The sequence below is a fragment of the Neomonachus schauinslandi genome, chromosome 13, assembly GCF_002201575.2.
Source record: "Neomonachus schauinslandi chromosome 13, ASM220157v2, whole genome shotgun sequence".
NCBI classification, from domain to species: Eukaryota; Metazoa; Chordata; class Mammalia; order Carnivora; family Phocidae; genus Neomonachus; species Neomonachus schauinslandi.
The window spans coordinates 82324711-82340386 of NC_058415.1; the positions used below are offsets into that span (position 1 = coordinate 82324711).

At 45.9% G+C, this 15676-nt stretch overlaps 1 protein-coding gene across 1 annotated transcript in view; it reads right to left on the reverse strand.

Moving 5' to 3' along the window:
• The window catches only part of DENND1A (DENN domain containing 1A), a 502559-nt gene that overhangs the window by 143323 nt on the left and 343560 nt on the right, over positions 1-15676 (reverse strand). Inside the window, exon 13 of the mRNA XM_044920818.1 lies at positions 9755-9880. Coding sequence (XP_044776753.1) covers positions 9755-9880 — 126 coding nt within the window. The remainder of the gene's footprint in view (positions 1-9754; positions 9881-15676) is intronic.

A 15676-nucleotide genomic window follows, 5' to 3' on the forward strand; every position in this document is an offset into this window, starting at 1 on the left:
CATGGATCACTGTTTTAGGCTGGAAATTGTCAAATGTTATCACTGCTTGGAGGTGGATCAGGAAGGTCTCTTTTTCAGAGTCTCCATGAAAATGTAAAAGACCCTAAAGTGAGATCATTTGACTTAAAACTCCAATAATAGCAACGATTCTCTTTGCCATGGCTTCTACAAAGATACGGTATTTAAAAGTGAGTTTACTCCATTAACATGCTCACCTCTTGTATGTTCCTAACTAGACCTGAGTATTTACTGCACGTGGTGATCTCACAGAGGGTGATCTTCTCTAGACCCTACCTGCCTCTGGTTAGCTACCAGGTGGCTGCTGGGTCGTGTCTTTGTTTTACATTTATACATTGACGGTATGATGTTGTATCAGATTCTTCCTCTCACACTGTAATGGAGTTGGTTTTTGTTTTTGTTTTTTTTTCTTAAACTAAGCATCTATATCGTGCAACACTGAAATATGGCCACTAGTCTTTCCAATGCATAGCATGGGAAAACATGTATCATTCATTCATTTGTTCACCCACACATTCAACAAATATTTAATGAGCACCTACTACTAAATATCAGACTATGTGAGGAACACCAAGGAATACAAAATGTGGTCCCATCCTATAGGAACAAAGTAAGAAAGGAGCCAGGATTATGATATGAGATCAAGTTAAAGTACAGAATTCCCCCCTGGATAGTCTAAGATACCACTAGCTGTGGTTTATTCTTCAAGTATTTTAGAACATATGGGAATTTCATTTTGGTCATATTTGGTGATGCTCTTTGAAATCATTCAGGTAAGCTTGATCGTCATGTTTATGCGATTTCCTGCCAGTTCTCATCTTCTCTTACTTAAGGACCTACTTTTTACTTGGGCAGTCTACTACTAGAACAATGGCTCTCAGTTCAGCAAGCATTTGTAATGTGGCTCCAAGGTGCATGACTCCCAAACTATGTTCAGGAGCAACATCAGTGTCCTACCCTGGGAGGTGGACTATAGAGGTTTGGGGTCAATATCGACCGATGGTCATATTCTCCCAAGAGGCACAAAACGTTGATGAGATAGAACAGAAGATTCTTAATTATATTCTCTCTTGTGCATTAAAAAAATTGACTCTGAGACATTTTTAAATTTTAAACCTTTGGTACCTACCACCCTCGTATTTGCCTGTAAGCGCTGGTGAGCAATAACATGAATGAGTAATTATTTCCTTCAATATTTATTTCATATTACGTGTTTTCTTACAAATCCTTTATGTATCATTTGAAATAAAAGCCAAACCTTCAGTTACTTCATGAGGTAGGAAAAAATAGGCCAAAATCTCATTTGTGTTGTGAATGGTTTCAGGTAATCTGACACTTGAACAAGAATATTTGGCCACCATTGTTCTAGAATGTGGCAGTCTCATTCTCCACTTCCTCCTTTACTTCATTGACCCAGGAACAGTTACTATCATTTAGTTAATGTCTACTGTCAGCAAAAACACTGTGGTGTTTTACATACATTGTTGCTATTTTTATCAGCAGTCCTCTAAGGCAGGCATTATTTGCATTTTACAGATGTGAAAACTGAGGCTCAGAGAAGTTAAGTGACTTCCAGGACAAAAACCCAGGTGACTCCAAACATACTCTTTCCATCCCACTCTGCCTCCTTGGCTGTTCAGAGCCACAGAGCTAGAGTGGTGGTACCTCCCCTTATCCCTGCTTCATCAGCAGAGTTATGATCTTGACTTGGGATGAACACTAAACGGAGAAAAACTGGCAACCAGTAAGTTACTAACCCCTTCTCCAGTCCACCATAGACTCCTGCTGTCAATGCACCTGTTCAGCTCAGGACTGTAGGTTTCGGCTATAATTCCCTATCTGCTTGCCTAAAATAAACCGGAAAAATAAGAAAATCTTTCACCAACTTCTCCTACAGAGTATTCATGGGAACATATCCACACATCACCAAGACACCATTACCTGCTTAAAGACAGCATGGGCTCTGTGTGGAAAACAATTTGGCGGTTCCTCAGAAATAAAATGACCGTATGACCCAGTAATTCCATTCCTAGGTATATACCCCAAACGAACTGAAAACAGGGACTCCCGACAGATATGTGCACAGGAATGTTCACGGCAGTATTCACCATAGCCAAAAGGTGGGAGCCACCCAAGTGTCCATCAGAGGAAGACCGGATAAGCAAAATGTGGCAGATACATACACACAGTGGAACATTACTTAGCCTTAAACAAAGGGATGAAGTGCTGACATGGGCTATACATACAGTGTGGATGAGCCCTGAAAATGTCATGCTCAGTGAAATCAGCCATATGCAGAAGGACAAATAATAATAATTTCATTTACATGAAATATCTAGAATGGGGACATTCATAAAGAATAAATTAGAGGTTACCAAGGACCGGTGGGATGGAGGAGTTGGGAATTATTGCTTAATGGGCTCAGAGTTTGTTTGGGGTAACGAAAATTTGGAAAACACAGTGATGCTGATCATACAGTATTGTCACTGTAATTATTGCCACTGAATTGTATACTGAGCGATGGTTAAAATGGAAAATTTATGTTATGTATCCTTTACCGCCGAAAAAAAAAAAGGGGGGGAAAGAAAAGAAAAAAGCATGGGCTCGGAAGACATACATGGGTTCGATTTCCAACTCTATGCTCCCAAGCAGTGCAGAGAATCTCAGAACCTCCTATCTCTCGTCTTCCTGTACACACTGTTTTAAGGTCCTCAACCCTTTTTTTAGCACAAGACGGAGGCACAAATTAGTGACATCCCTTAGATACATTCTGGGCATCCTCTGCTTGCCTGTGTGGAGAGCAGGGAGCGCACGCCATGAAGGGTTCTTCATGCTTTCCATTTTGAGCTGCGGTTAGACCGATTCAATGCAAATCTGCTCCTGACCACGTTGTGACAAGTTGGCACCCCAAGTCAGGCTCCTGCACGCTGACTTGTAGTTCTTCTATTCAGAAGCCTTCAAGATACGGCATTTCAGAGCTTTCTTCGCAAAAGGTGTTTGGTGCGGTATTAATTATAATATTAAAAGACTGGAAATGATCTAAAGGTCCAATGCGAGTAGTTATAGAAATTATGGTTAGCTGTACTTGATGGAATGCTCGGCAGCTATACAAAAACGTGTTTGATGTAACGTTAAATGGAGGAGAAACAAACTTTTAACTTAGATTTGACAGCAGCTATGGAAATACTTTGCAAAATGAAAAATTACTGAAGAGAGTATACAAACGGTAGTTAAGGTAGTTGTGTTACTTCAGTGGGACTATCGTGATGTTTTAATGTTTCTAGTTTCTAAATACTCTTCTGTTTTCTGTTACACTAAAAACGCATATAAATATAGTTGTGTCTTTTGAAGCCATGAGATCAATGGCGTTACTCAACCAGGAAACAGACATACATGGTGTTTTTTCCGACCTGTTCCAACACAGCCTCGTCCGCTCATGCTTGAAAGCCAGGCTATCAATTTGCTTTTATCTTAACTTCTCTGTCTTTAAGGGGTTTTCTAGGTGGATAAATATGACTCAGCAGAATCATGTGCAAAATCAGGGGCTGTAAGGTGGATGATGCCAGCATACCCACAGCTGAATCTGGAAGCCAGGCCCCTTGGGACAGACTAAGCAAGCAAGACTGCAGAGCTGGATGCTCCCTGCACGGCCTCCTTCAGAGCACACGATAGTGACCGTCTGTTCACTGCCCCCACCCCAGCACTGGCTCCCTGAGGGCAGGGGCTGTGCTCCCTTCATCCTGAGGAGGCCCAGCTAGCAGGCTGGGCCAGAGAGAGCCGCACTGGACTGTTGACTTGACAACTCTCACGGTACTCCATCTACACCGGCCTTTCCACAGGTCCTGGCACAGAGCAGGATGCATCCGAAAGCACCAGTATCCATCAGTTTTGCTCTCTGAGTTAACATTTTACCAAGACCTGCAGTGGGCCAGACATGGGAACAAGTAACCTTCAAATGTACTGTCTTGAGAGGACTCCACGTACGAGCTTACGAGAACTATGAACAGAAAAAGGCAGGAAATTAAAGCACACAATTCTATTTTTGAAAGTTCTTTAAAACTGAGGCCACTGTGTTGTCTTCCAAAGAGAGGGTGGTAGGTTAGTCTTATTCAGATTTCATGATGATATTATTTTAAACAAAGGCGTGTGGGAGAAGTAGGATTCTTTTAAAAATTCATTTGTTCTCCCCGGGAGGGGGAGAGGGGAACATTCGAGGCAAATTCAAGAACCACACCGCTACACATATCCTCCGAAAGTTGCTATCTTCCACCAAGCACAGAAAGGATCCTTGGCCTAGCAATTAAAATCATTTGTCTTTTATCCCCTTCTTGCCAAAAAGGACCCCAGCCCTAACTAGTTAATCCCGAACACACACTGCTACTCCCAGAGTTGCCTGGCAACTGCTAGGAGGCGTGTCAGAGAGCAAGAAAGGCCTAAATAAATGAGCTGGAGACTGGGCTGCCGCTTGACATGGATAAAGGGGGTTTTTCCGAATGGGGCTGCCTGGCTGCTTGTGGTTCTGTCATTTAAGTGGAGAAGAACAAGTTGGCGTGGCCGATATTGTTAAATATCTTGGGCTTTGTACCCCATATTCTCTGGGTGACTGAAAAATGGGTCACGTGCCCTTGCGATTTGCAGACACTCTCCCCTCTGCCAGGTAGCACCAACCTCCAAAGCCTAAAGCCAAGGCAGGATGCGAGGTGTCTGCGTTGAACACACTGAACACAACCCCGGCCTCACACACTTCTCTGTTCCTTGCTTTCCCTCACCCATCCTTCCACCCGCTATTCCCAAATTTACTCCCTGACGCCTGGACCCTGCCATGACCCGGGCCCGGCGCTGGAAATGCAGAGAGAGTTGTTAACATGGAGCCTGAGGAAACCAGAACAAAGACAGGCAAGAGGGTGTGGTGGAAGGAACCTGAGTTTTGGAGTCAGGCCGACCTGAGTCGGCCTCCTGGCTCTCCCACTCACCAGGAAGTCACCAGCAATCTCAGCCTTTATTCCCCACCTGGAACGTGGACAGGAACGGGGCAGTTGTAGGGGAGAAGTGGAGCACCCGGGAGATGAACGAGCTCCAGCCAGCCTTGTGGGTAGGTACCTGAGCAGGTAGACTTGGCTGTAACGGGACACGCCTGGTATCCCACTCTGGCCTTTGGGAGAAATAATTCACCTGGCCCCGAAGAAGACACTGCCAGTGAGCTGACGCACGCCCTCCGGCCCGGGCCCGGGCACGGAGCAAGGCCTGGACGGGGAGCAGGGCCGCTCTGGCATGTGGCCGGCCTCAGCAGGGGGCTGCCTTCCCCTGCCCGGAAACGAAGCTCGAGATTCCCCAGCCAGCTGCATTTTGAAATTTTTCCAGTAGGAAAGGAAAAAAAAAAAAAAAAAAGCCAAAGAGTTAAAAGTCTCCAGTGAGCCCTGGGCCGTGGGGCTGGAGCGGCGCATCCCGGCCCCCCCCCGCCCCCTGCCCGGCTGGGGCTCGCCCCCTCCCAGAACCAGGCGGGGCACCGAGGGGCGCAGCGGGAGCTGTCCGCCAAGCAGAGTAGAAAGGAGCACAGTCTAGTCTGTCACGTTTCATGTTTTAAAAAATCCAAACTCTGTGACTTCGCAGTGACCTGAGTCCCGTGACTGCACCCGCTGGCCCAGGGTGGGAAGCCACCCCACCGCAGTGGGGCGAATGCTGTGGGCACGTGACAAAGCAGCCAGAGAGGACGAGCCACAGGAGCCCTGTCTGCTGTGCCCCCACACCCACGCACGCTTCTCCGGGCCCTCCACCCTGCTGGCGCCCTCCACCATCGGCCGCGGGACGTTCTCCAAACGCAAGGCTGCTGCTTGGGCCCTGCCCTGCCATCTGCCTCAGAGGCTCTCCCCCCGAGACTAGCACCTGCTTCTGGCCGCCAGCTTTCTCCCTCACCTTCTACAGCAAAGGCTTCCGTGTACTCGGATCCTCTGCCCGAGTAAATCGACGTCAGGGATTTCGCCTCAGGAAATGGTTCAGACCGTGCACGAAGATTTCTATAAAGATGTTCATCACAGTGTGATTTAAAATGGTGAGAGGTAACCGACCATCAAAAGAACCAGCGTTAGGATAATGTGATGAGCCTCAGCACTGATTGCAGATTGGGGGAACTTGATAAAAATCTCAGACACTTGCCTTTTTAAGAGCCCCACAGGTGATTCTGATCCACGCCAGGGTTGAGAACAACTGGGGTCACCTGATGGGATATGTGCTGCCATCATAAGTGATGATGTTTAAGGAGAGTTTTTATATCAGGTGAAAAAATGCTTAAGACATACTAAAAGGCAAAACCAAATAACTGGGAACTGGATTGCTTTGCCAGGAATATCTCAACTGTCTTTAAGTAAAAAACCCAAAACCAAAAACCAAAACCGAAATGAAACGAAAACAACCCCCAAACCCTACAGCCTAGGTAGAAACATGCTAACATGTTGCCTCAAGTCCAGATGATAGGATTATGGGTATTTTCTCATTTCTAGTTCTCTGTTACTTTAAGCTTTTTTTTTTTACCAAGAGCAAGTGCTATTTTTTATGACCAGAGAAACAACTAAAAGCCAAGTGGCCCTACTTGCCATCCAAAACAGGCTCACCCAAGGTACCATTCCCCACGCCACCCCCATGTGGCCAGTCCCCACCAACCCTCATCCCTTCTTGGGCTCACATGTGCTTTGCAGTCAATTATTTTCATTAATTCTCCAAACAATCTTGCATAGGAAGTATTGTTAGCCCATCTTTCAGGTAAGGAGAAATGCCTAGAATTAAATCTATGGTTTAAAAACCATCGTAACATGGTGATGATGCTTGGCCAGAAAACTGCAGGCCCTCTGGCTTCCCTCCTGGACTTCCAGGAAAAAAAGGCTATTTGGGAGATGAATGGGACTGAAAGCATGACAAATCTGCCATATTTCACTGAGTCTAAGACGCAGATTTCTTCACACCATAACATCTCTGAAATCTGGATGTGTCTTACAACTGAAGGAATCCAACTGTGATTGGCAGCACCCTTTTCCATTTCGTAATGGTACTTAGAGTAATAGTATATCTATGACTGAATGGCAGCTTAGACTCAGTGAAATGTACCTTGTTTACAACCAAACCCACCATCCTATCCTCAAAATGCTACTTTTAATGACTATATAATATTCTAGCATATGGATATATTTCAATTTCTTTAACCAGTTTCCTGTTATGGATACTTAAGTCTGTTCCATGTTTTTACCATCATCAGTACTGCTACCGGGAACACCTTCGCATTAAGTTTTCACTTTTTCTACTTCTGGGCATCATCACTTTCTCCTTGGTCCAAATCTTGGCAGTTATTTTGACATCTCTTGCCCCTCGTCTCCCATATTTTGTATCTTCGCAGATTCATTTAGTCCTTTCTTCTTCATGGTACCTCTTCCTGGTGTCACCACCAGAGGGCTCTCTTCTGAGTCTCCCGGACAGTCCCCTGGTCTCTGCTTCCAACTCCCCTTTCAGTCCATCACTGTATCACTGGTCAAACATGACTTCAGTCTTACCGTATCTCTGCTCAAAAACTGACATTCCCTACAGGGTGAAGTTCACACGTCTAGCCTAGCATCCCAGGCTCTGTCAAAATTGGCTCCAAGCTCTCCTACCCTTTCCCTACCCAAACCCATGACTCCAGACAAAGTGGCCATGAAGGGTACTGCCTCCAAGCCTTTGCTCACTCAGTTAACTCCACACCCACCACATGAAGGAATGCTCTGTCTTTTTCCAAACCTAAGCCATCAGACCTAGGTCAAGTTTCACCTTCCCTATGAAACATTTTATGGCTCATTTGATCCTTATAACCATCTGGAGATGTAGAATGATAGGTATTCTTAGCCTCATTTCACAGGTGAAGAAACTGAAGTTTAAAGAGATTAAGTGGCTTGTTCAAGGTCGCACAGCTTAGAAGTGCAGAGCACGGCTTTGAACTCCAGGGCTTCCGTGCTTAAACCCAATGACTTTTAGAGCCAAGAGCAAGTACAACCATAAACTTCTTCTGAGGAGCAACTTGTGCCCAGATCATATATCCAGCAATCCCCTACCAAGATTCAACAGTCTCTGGATTCGAGACGCATATATGACAATAATGAGATCATCTTAAGAGTGGAAATACCTCATGTCTTTCAGTTCCCAGCAATGCAAGGGAAGGACTGGGCCAGTTATCCCAGTCTCCTTTTAGAGATGGGAAGACAACAGTATTTTTCTTGAATTATATTAGCTCTCAAATTAGCGCTAGACCTGACTGGTTTGGCTGGGCCCAAGGTCAGGACAAAGAATCAGGGCTGCCTCACTTGAAGATAAGCAGGACATGGGGAACTTGCTTTAATTAAGGGCTTTAGAGGACCTCAGGGAAGTAGTTCTAAGGAAGCAAAAAGAGAGTACATCCCTTCTGTTATGTGACCATGACATTGCCTGAAGCTGAGGCAGCTTAGAAAGTCAGGCCTAAGTGCTGGACGGGAGACAAGGAACAAGGAGGGTGGTGGCATTAGTCTGCTGCTTCCTGAGCCCCCCACTTGGCAGAGAGTATGTCCTGGGTGAAGGGAAAACAAGGTGTTTACTATTACTCTGGGTCTCACTTAGACACATGATGGAGTCATAGTAGCAAAAAAAAAAAAAAATTCTTAACAATGTAGAACTGTGGCTCATGGGGAAGCATAAGCAAGATTCACTGTCAGAGTTTGCACATGAAATGCACTGCCTGACATACAACTCAACTTTTGTCATTTAATATAATAAAAATGCTGTGGGTTAAAACCAGAAACAAACAGCCCTGGCCCATAGGCATGCGACCTATGCTGGTTCCTCACACGCACGGCAACCAGGCTGGACGCTACTGCCGTCACCCACCGGCTCAGGATGAAGGGAGCTCTGTGCTCTTGAGAGAAAAGGGCAGTGGGCAAGGTCGCCCTCCAGCGTTCCCTCCTATACATGGTGACCCAGGCCCCCCAGGCCAAGTTCTCCATTCTCTGTGGCCAAGAGGCCAGGAGTAGGCGTTATCAGATGAAAGCTTCTCACTGAAGCCGGGAGAGTTGGTACTTTGTTTTTAGGGTTGATCTGATACCTTCGTATCTTCATATAACTTCCCACCTCACAGGGCAGGCAGGGGAATGGATGAGGCTACTGAGGCTCAGGAAGGCTGAAGCGCCACAGAGGGGGATAACATTATTCCCCAGTTCGTGGCACACCGTGTAGTCAATACACCAAGAGCACTTTGGGAGCACCTGAGCAGTGAATCCCCGGGACACCTTGCTTTCTTGAGTGTGGAGTAGAGGCCCCTTTAGAGGAAAAGGGCTTTGAGACACAGAGGGAAAGCATCGGCTTTGGGACTATTCAGCTCCTCCGCTGGTTAGCAAGTCACGTCTCTTCTGAGCCTCAGTTTCCCCATTTGTCAAGTGGAAAGGATCCTCAGAGAGCAGGCGTGTGAGAGGTCCGGGCACTGTCTTAACACGCAGCTGGCGCTACTGTCCAGGGAGGGGACGGGTCTTAACGTGCACTGGAACAGTGAGTGCTTCACACATAGCGGCATGGCTTCCTCACGCTAAGAGGAAGGGCAAAGGGAGGGCAGCCCCCTGGCCCCTCACAACACAGACGCACAACCACTTCTGGGTGAATTCAACCACCAGATGAAGACCTGATTTCCTGTGACCCCTGAGGCACATTTCTCAGCCCAGACCAAACAACTTATAAATGCCAAGAAGCTACTCACCGGCTCAATTTTCAGAGCATTTCGGTAGCTGCCGAAGAAAGCAGCCTGGGCCTTGAGGAAGGCCCTGGCCACACCGTCTCCAGTAGTTGTGGAAACCTTCTTTAGCCGGTTCTTCAGGGAAGAGATCTGGTGACAGAGAGAAAGGAGACACGGGTTGAGGGCAGGGCGGGCGGATGGCTGGCTAAGCCCCTACATACGGAGCTCTAGAAATTCCCTGGAAGGGGGATGGATTTAATACCTCAGCTTCTGGAGAACAAAACTGCATTCAGTATTAGGACAGGTTTCTGAAACTGAACAGAGTGTATCGAATAAGAGCAAACACAAAGCTACTTTCTGAGTAGTTTCAGTGTGCCGGGTATGTGCGTTCACATACATTTTCTAATTTAATTCTTTCCACAATCTTGCAAGGAAGGGATCGGCGTTCCTGTCTTACAAGGGTGAAACAATCCCAGAGAGAGGAACAAACCCAAGAAGTGGCCAGTTGGAACATGAACTGAAAGTCTTATAATCTAAGCCCAGACAACACAAATTTTTTTAGTTCCAATTCTACTCCCTCTTCAAATTACTTAAAAATATTGGAAATGAATGGCTTATTTATAACATATATACCTCACACCTCATACTCTAGTTATACATTAAATATACAAACACATGTGATATAGATTTATTGAATATATTATAAATTAAATGTTTATTAAATATAAGGTAAACAGATGTATAAATATATATTCTTATATCCTTCATTCTCTAAAGGAATCGTGGCAGTCTATAGAAATGTACTCAAGAGATTTAGAAAAATAGGCAAGAAAGCCATGGCACTGGGAAAAGCAGCCAGAAATATTTCGTATATCAACATAAGCTATAAGGTCTTACATGGTGGCTACAACTGGCCTGCAAATTTGATTTAAGAGCCTGCTAGTGGTCAAAGCAAAAAGAGAAACTCAAGTTGTGAGGTTCTTTGGGTCCATGTAGTACAAACAAGCCACTTGCACAAATGAAAACACATTTTCCTAAAAGTGAGACTCAGAGAGATTTCTCCTATGAATCCTCAGCACAGAAAATCCGCACGTGTGAGATGATGGCTCTTGCCCTCAACATCAGAGACAACGTCAAGCTTCCTGGTCCATTTCTAACATGCTTTTCTTCATCTCAGGATGCGCACTGCACAACTTCTGGGCACACCATTCACACTGTGTTTGTTCCACGTGAAAAGTACCCCTGGAACCTGGCAATGTGGTAGCCTCGAGTCAGTGGTGATCCAACGATGAGCAAAACCAGACCTGGGCCCTGCCCACGTGAAGCTTACATTCCGGTGAGGAAAATATCAAATGACTGTGACATATAGCCACTGTGATGAGTCTACGCTAGAGCTCACTGAGGAAGTCAACAAGGCTTCCTGGAGGGAATCAGGCTTGAATGGAAATCTGGAGGATAAGTCGAAGTAGAACCTGGCAAAGAGGGGAAGGAACAGTGTCCCAGGCTCAGGGAAAAAAGCCTGTGGTGAGAAGGAGTTCAGAGAATAGAAAGGACTATGGCTCCAGGGGAGGGAATGATGGAGAACATGGCCTGAAACGAGGCTAGCGGGAAAGGCAGGGGTCAGAAGTGCTGTGAGTACGGTCAGGAGTTTTTTTCCCTTCGTCTTAGGGAAAATGTAAACCAAACAACTGTTTTTAAGCATGCAGGAGCATATCAAGAGCACATTTCAGGAATCTATATGGGCTTTGATATAAGATTATCTGATGGCCTGACATTATTGAAGGATAAAATAGAAAAAATTAGATTCAGGTGGCCCATGAATCACCTACAAAACTTTTTGAGCCAGAGAGCGCGAACACAGAGGGAGAGTGAGAGGGAGAAGCAGACTCCCTGCTGAGCAGAGAGCCTGACACAGGGCTCAATCCCAGCACCGCGAGATCATGACCTGAGCTGAAGCCAGCCGCCCAACCGACTGAGCCGCCCAGGCGCCGACCACCTACAAAATTTTAATATGAATGAGTGATGATCCTTTTTCTGGGCATAGGCTCCACAGTTTTCCTCAGATCCGTAAAGGTACCCGTGAAAGTAAAAATATTAAGGATCGCTGGTCTGGTATATATTACATAGACTTTAAAAATGCTTCTTGGGGGCACCGGGGTGGCTCAGTCAGTTGAGTGTCTGACTCTTGGTTTCAGCTCAGGTCGTGATCTCTTGGGTCATGAGATCGAGCCCTGTGTCAGGCTCTGCTTTAAGAGTCTCCCTCTGCCCCTCCTGCTCGCATATGCTCTCTCAAATAAATCAATCTTAAAAACAAAATAGAAATGCTCCATGGGTTTTATTTAATAAGCTTCTGATAAGGGGTTTTTATTTTTTATTTTAAAAATTTTATTTATTTGAGAGAGAGAGAGCACGAGCAGGGAGGAAGGGCAGAGGGAGAGGGAGAAGCAGACTCTCCGCTGAGCAGGGAGCCCGATGCAGGACTCGATCCCAGGACCCCAGGATCAGGACCTAAGCCAAAGGTAGACGCTTAACTTACTGAGCCATCCGGGCACCCCAGGGATTTTTAAATAGCTTATTAAGATATATTTTATATACCATAAAATTCACTCATTTGAAGTATATAGTTTAGTGGTTTTTAGTATAATGACAAGGTTGTAGAACTATTATCCAACCCCTAAATATTTTTTTCTCCCCAGAAAGAAACCCATCTTACTGTCAATTACTTCTCATTCCCCACCAATCTTCCTCCCCTCCTCCTGCACCCTGTCCTACATAACCATTAATCCACCTTCTGTCTCTATGGTTTACCTGTTTTGGGCATTTCATATAAATGGAATCATACAATAAGAACTCTTATTGTATGCACAACGCTGCACTTCAGGTGAGCTTCTCCTAATGGCCTCATTATCATTTTACACAAAGAAGTCGTTGCTGATTGTAACTGAGCAAATATGAGTGTGTGCCTTCCTGCCCGCCCCAGCTGGTTTGAAACCAGCCAAGTGGTCCTGGGCTCTTGACTGGCTTCTTCCACTTAGCATAATGCTCATTATAAACAAGGTTACTCCATGTTGTGGTGCTTATCAGTCCTTCATTCTTTTTCACAGCTGAATAATATTCCACTGTATGGCTATAGCACATCTTATTTACCCTACATGGTTATCTAGTTGACAGGCGTCTGGGTTGTTTCCACATTGGGGCTATTATGAATAATGCTGCTATGAACATTCATGTAGAAACTTTTATGTGGAGACAGCAGAGATTTTGAGGCCAGACACTGAACGGTGAAAATCCTGTTGCTGGAGCTTATAAAGATAAGCTGGAAGGACATGTGAAGTCGTGGGGCACAATGCTGGGCACCTAGTAAGTCACCACAGAGTGTTTACTGAGTCGAGAGAACACTTCCTGTGCTGTTGCTAAGGGGCTGTGCTATACAGTGAACTGAGTGAGGGTAGGGCTAAGGCTGATGTCCTTCTCTGGGATGTCAGAAGTGATGGGAATACGCAGAGAGGGGGCGGCTACCCTCTCTGGGCTTGGAGGTGGGCCAAGGAAAACCACCTTGCTCTGGAAGCGGTGGGTGTCAGTACCCCATTGACCGTGACTTCCCCATTCAGGGACACGTGGCCCTGACACAGTGCCACCGTGGTGAGAGCCCACGAAGAGCATGCAGGCCACTCAGTACCCGGGCAGACTCTGCCACGGACTTGCAACTTGAAATAGCAACGTGAAAACAAAACAGAACATGCTTTATTAAAATGTGAAAAATATTGCCCACTTCCCACCCTCTGAAGAATAGAAATCCTGCCTCTCCCAGGGACGAGGGTGACATTTCCATCCTTGGAACTGGTGCAAGCCGCTGTCACTCTTCTAGATCCTCAAAGGCCTTGGGCCACCTGTGCTGCAGATGATTCCTCACTTAACCTTCCCTGGCCTTTCCCTTTCATTCGGGAGGTGTTTAATTACCTTGGATTCACAACGCTGCACTTCAGGTGAGCTTCTCCTAATGGCCTCATTATCATTTTACACAAAGAAGTCGTTGCTGATTGTAACTGAGCAAATATAAGTGTGTGCCTTCCTGCCCGCCCCAGCTGGTTTGAAACCAGCCAAGTGGTCCTGGGCTCTTGGTGCCCCTGCGACCACTTAGGCCAAGACTTCTGAAGACCTCTCCTCACCCTGCAACATGGAGAAGCTTTTGTCAGCACTTCAAACTTTGAAACTTCAAGTATATGCGCATCTGATAACTGGCGACAGAATTTTGTCCTTTAAATAAAAGTGAGGGACGAAAATCGGAGGCTTAAAATAAACCACAGTCATACATCTAAAACTGAACTTGCCAGGAGTACTCATGGGGGTCCTGGTCAAATCATTAACATTGGGGTTCATCACGCATAATGTGGGGGCGACGGAAATGCTGATGAGGATGGCTTCCTCCTTTAATGAGGTATCAGGAGGAAGACAGAAAACAAAGGAAAGAGGATGCTACATTGAATGCACCAGCCTCTCCTGAACGCTCCCCGCCCCCGTGTCCCATCTTGGCCACTGCAGCATCACCCAGCTCATCTCCTAGGCCAGAATCGGAGGTCAGATTCCATAATCCTCCTTCCCTACCCACCACCATTCTCCATATCTTATCAGCACCACCCCAAATATGTCTCAAATCCACCCTCTCCTCTCAGTACCTGGCACTGCGCCATGCAGCTCCATCCCTCCTCTCTGGCCCAGATTGGTGGAGTAGCTTCCCAGATAGGCTATCTTCAGTGTCCCCTCAGTGCCGCCCACCCATAGCTGTTCCAGGAAGCTCAGAAACACATGAATCTGGTCATTTCAATCCCTCCATCAAAATCCTTCAATGCCCCCACCCTTGGCCATTACCACCTGCAGAAAAACATCCCAACTTCTCAGAGCAGTCGGCGACGCTCTGCTCAACTGGCCTCACTTCCCTCAACCCCACCTAACGTATGTTGGACTGATAGCGAATTACTATTTAGAAGCATACACTATTCTCCAGCCCATACACAGGCCGGAAACTCACACAGCCTTGTCTCTTGTCCCTTCCTGTTCTATTTGTGGAAGATCTATTCACCCTTTGAAAGACCATCCAAGTGCCCATCAATGGGGGCCAATTAAGTCAATTATACCACATCCTCAGAATGAAATATTGCATAGCTGCTAAAAAGTATCTGACAGTACTTGAACTGACATGAAAAGATGTCCATTAAATACTGCCAAATGGGAGGAAAAATGCAAGTTGCAGAGCTATACAGCATGAATCATTTAAAAACATATATATATATTTATATATGTAGTAAAAATCTAAAATGTCATGGATCAAACTTTAACCATGAAGGGATGCTTTCACTTTCTATTTTACGCACTTTTGATTGTTTTGATTATCCTTTATTAAAAAGCATATGTTCCTTTTATGATAAAGATTTTAAATGAGGTATTTTTCCTTAATAGTCAAATTAAAGATTACCTTGGGTTAAGGGAAAGAGGGAATCCAGATGTCCCCTCATCTACCAAGCCTTCCCGACCCCTAAGGCAGGGTTAATGACACTCTGTTGGGGTGCTTGGACTGCTTAGGTGAGTCTTCGGCGAGCTGCTACAGCTACCACCTCTCCTGCTAGCCTGAGTTCCCAGAAGGGCCAGCAGGGCCTGGCTGGTGTAACCATTCAGCATTTGCTGCTAAATGAAAGAATGGGCGAGCGAGTGTTTTGATATTCTGAGAGGCATTTCCAGTGGTTGAGCCTCACTGCTTGGAGGAAAGTCTAGGATCACATTCTTTAGGGACTGATCATTAGAAGAATCTGGTCTCCGTTGGGAAGGATCAGTGCGGGGGGGGGGGGGGGGGGGGGGGCGGTGGGGAAAAAAAAAGGAAACCCCCCCCTTCCCCTTTTGGAAAAACCCCCCACTGAAAGCCAACCAAAAACCCAAAGAAAAACAACCCCC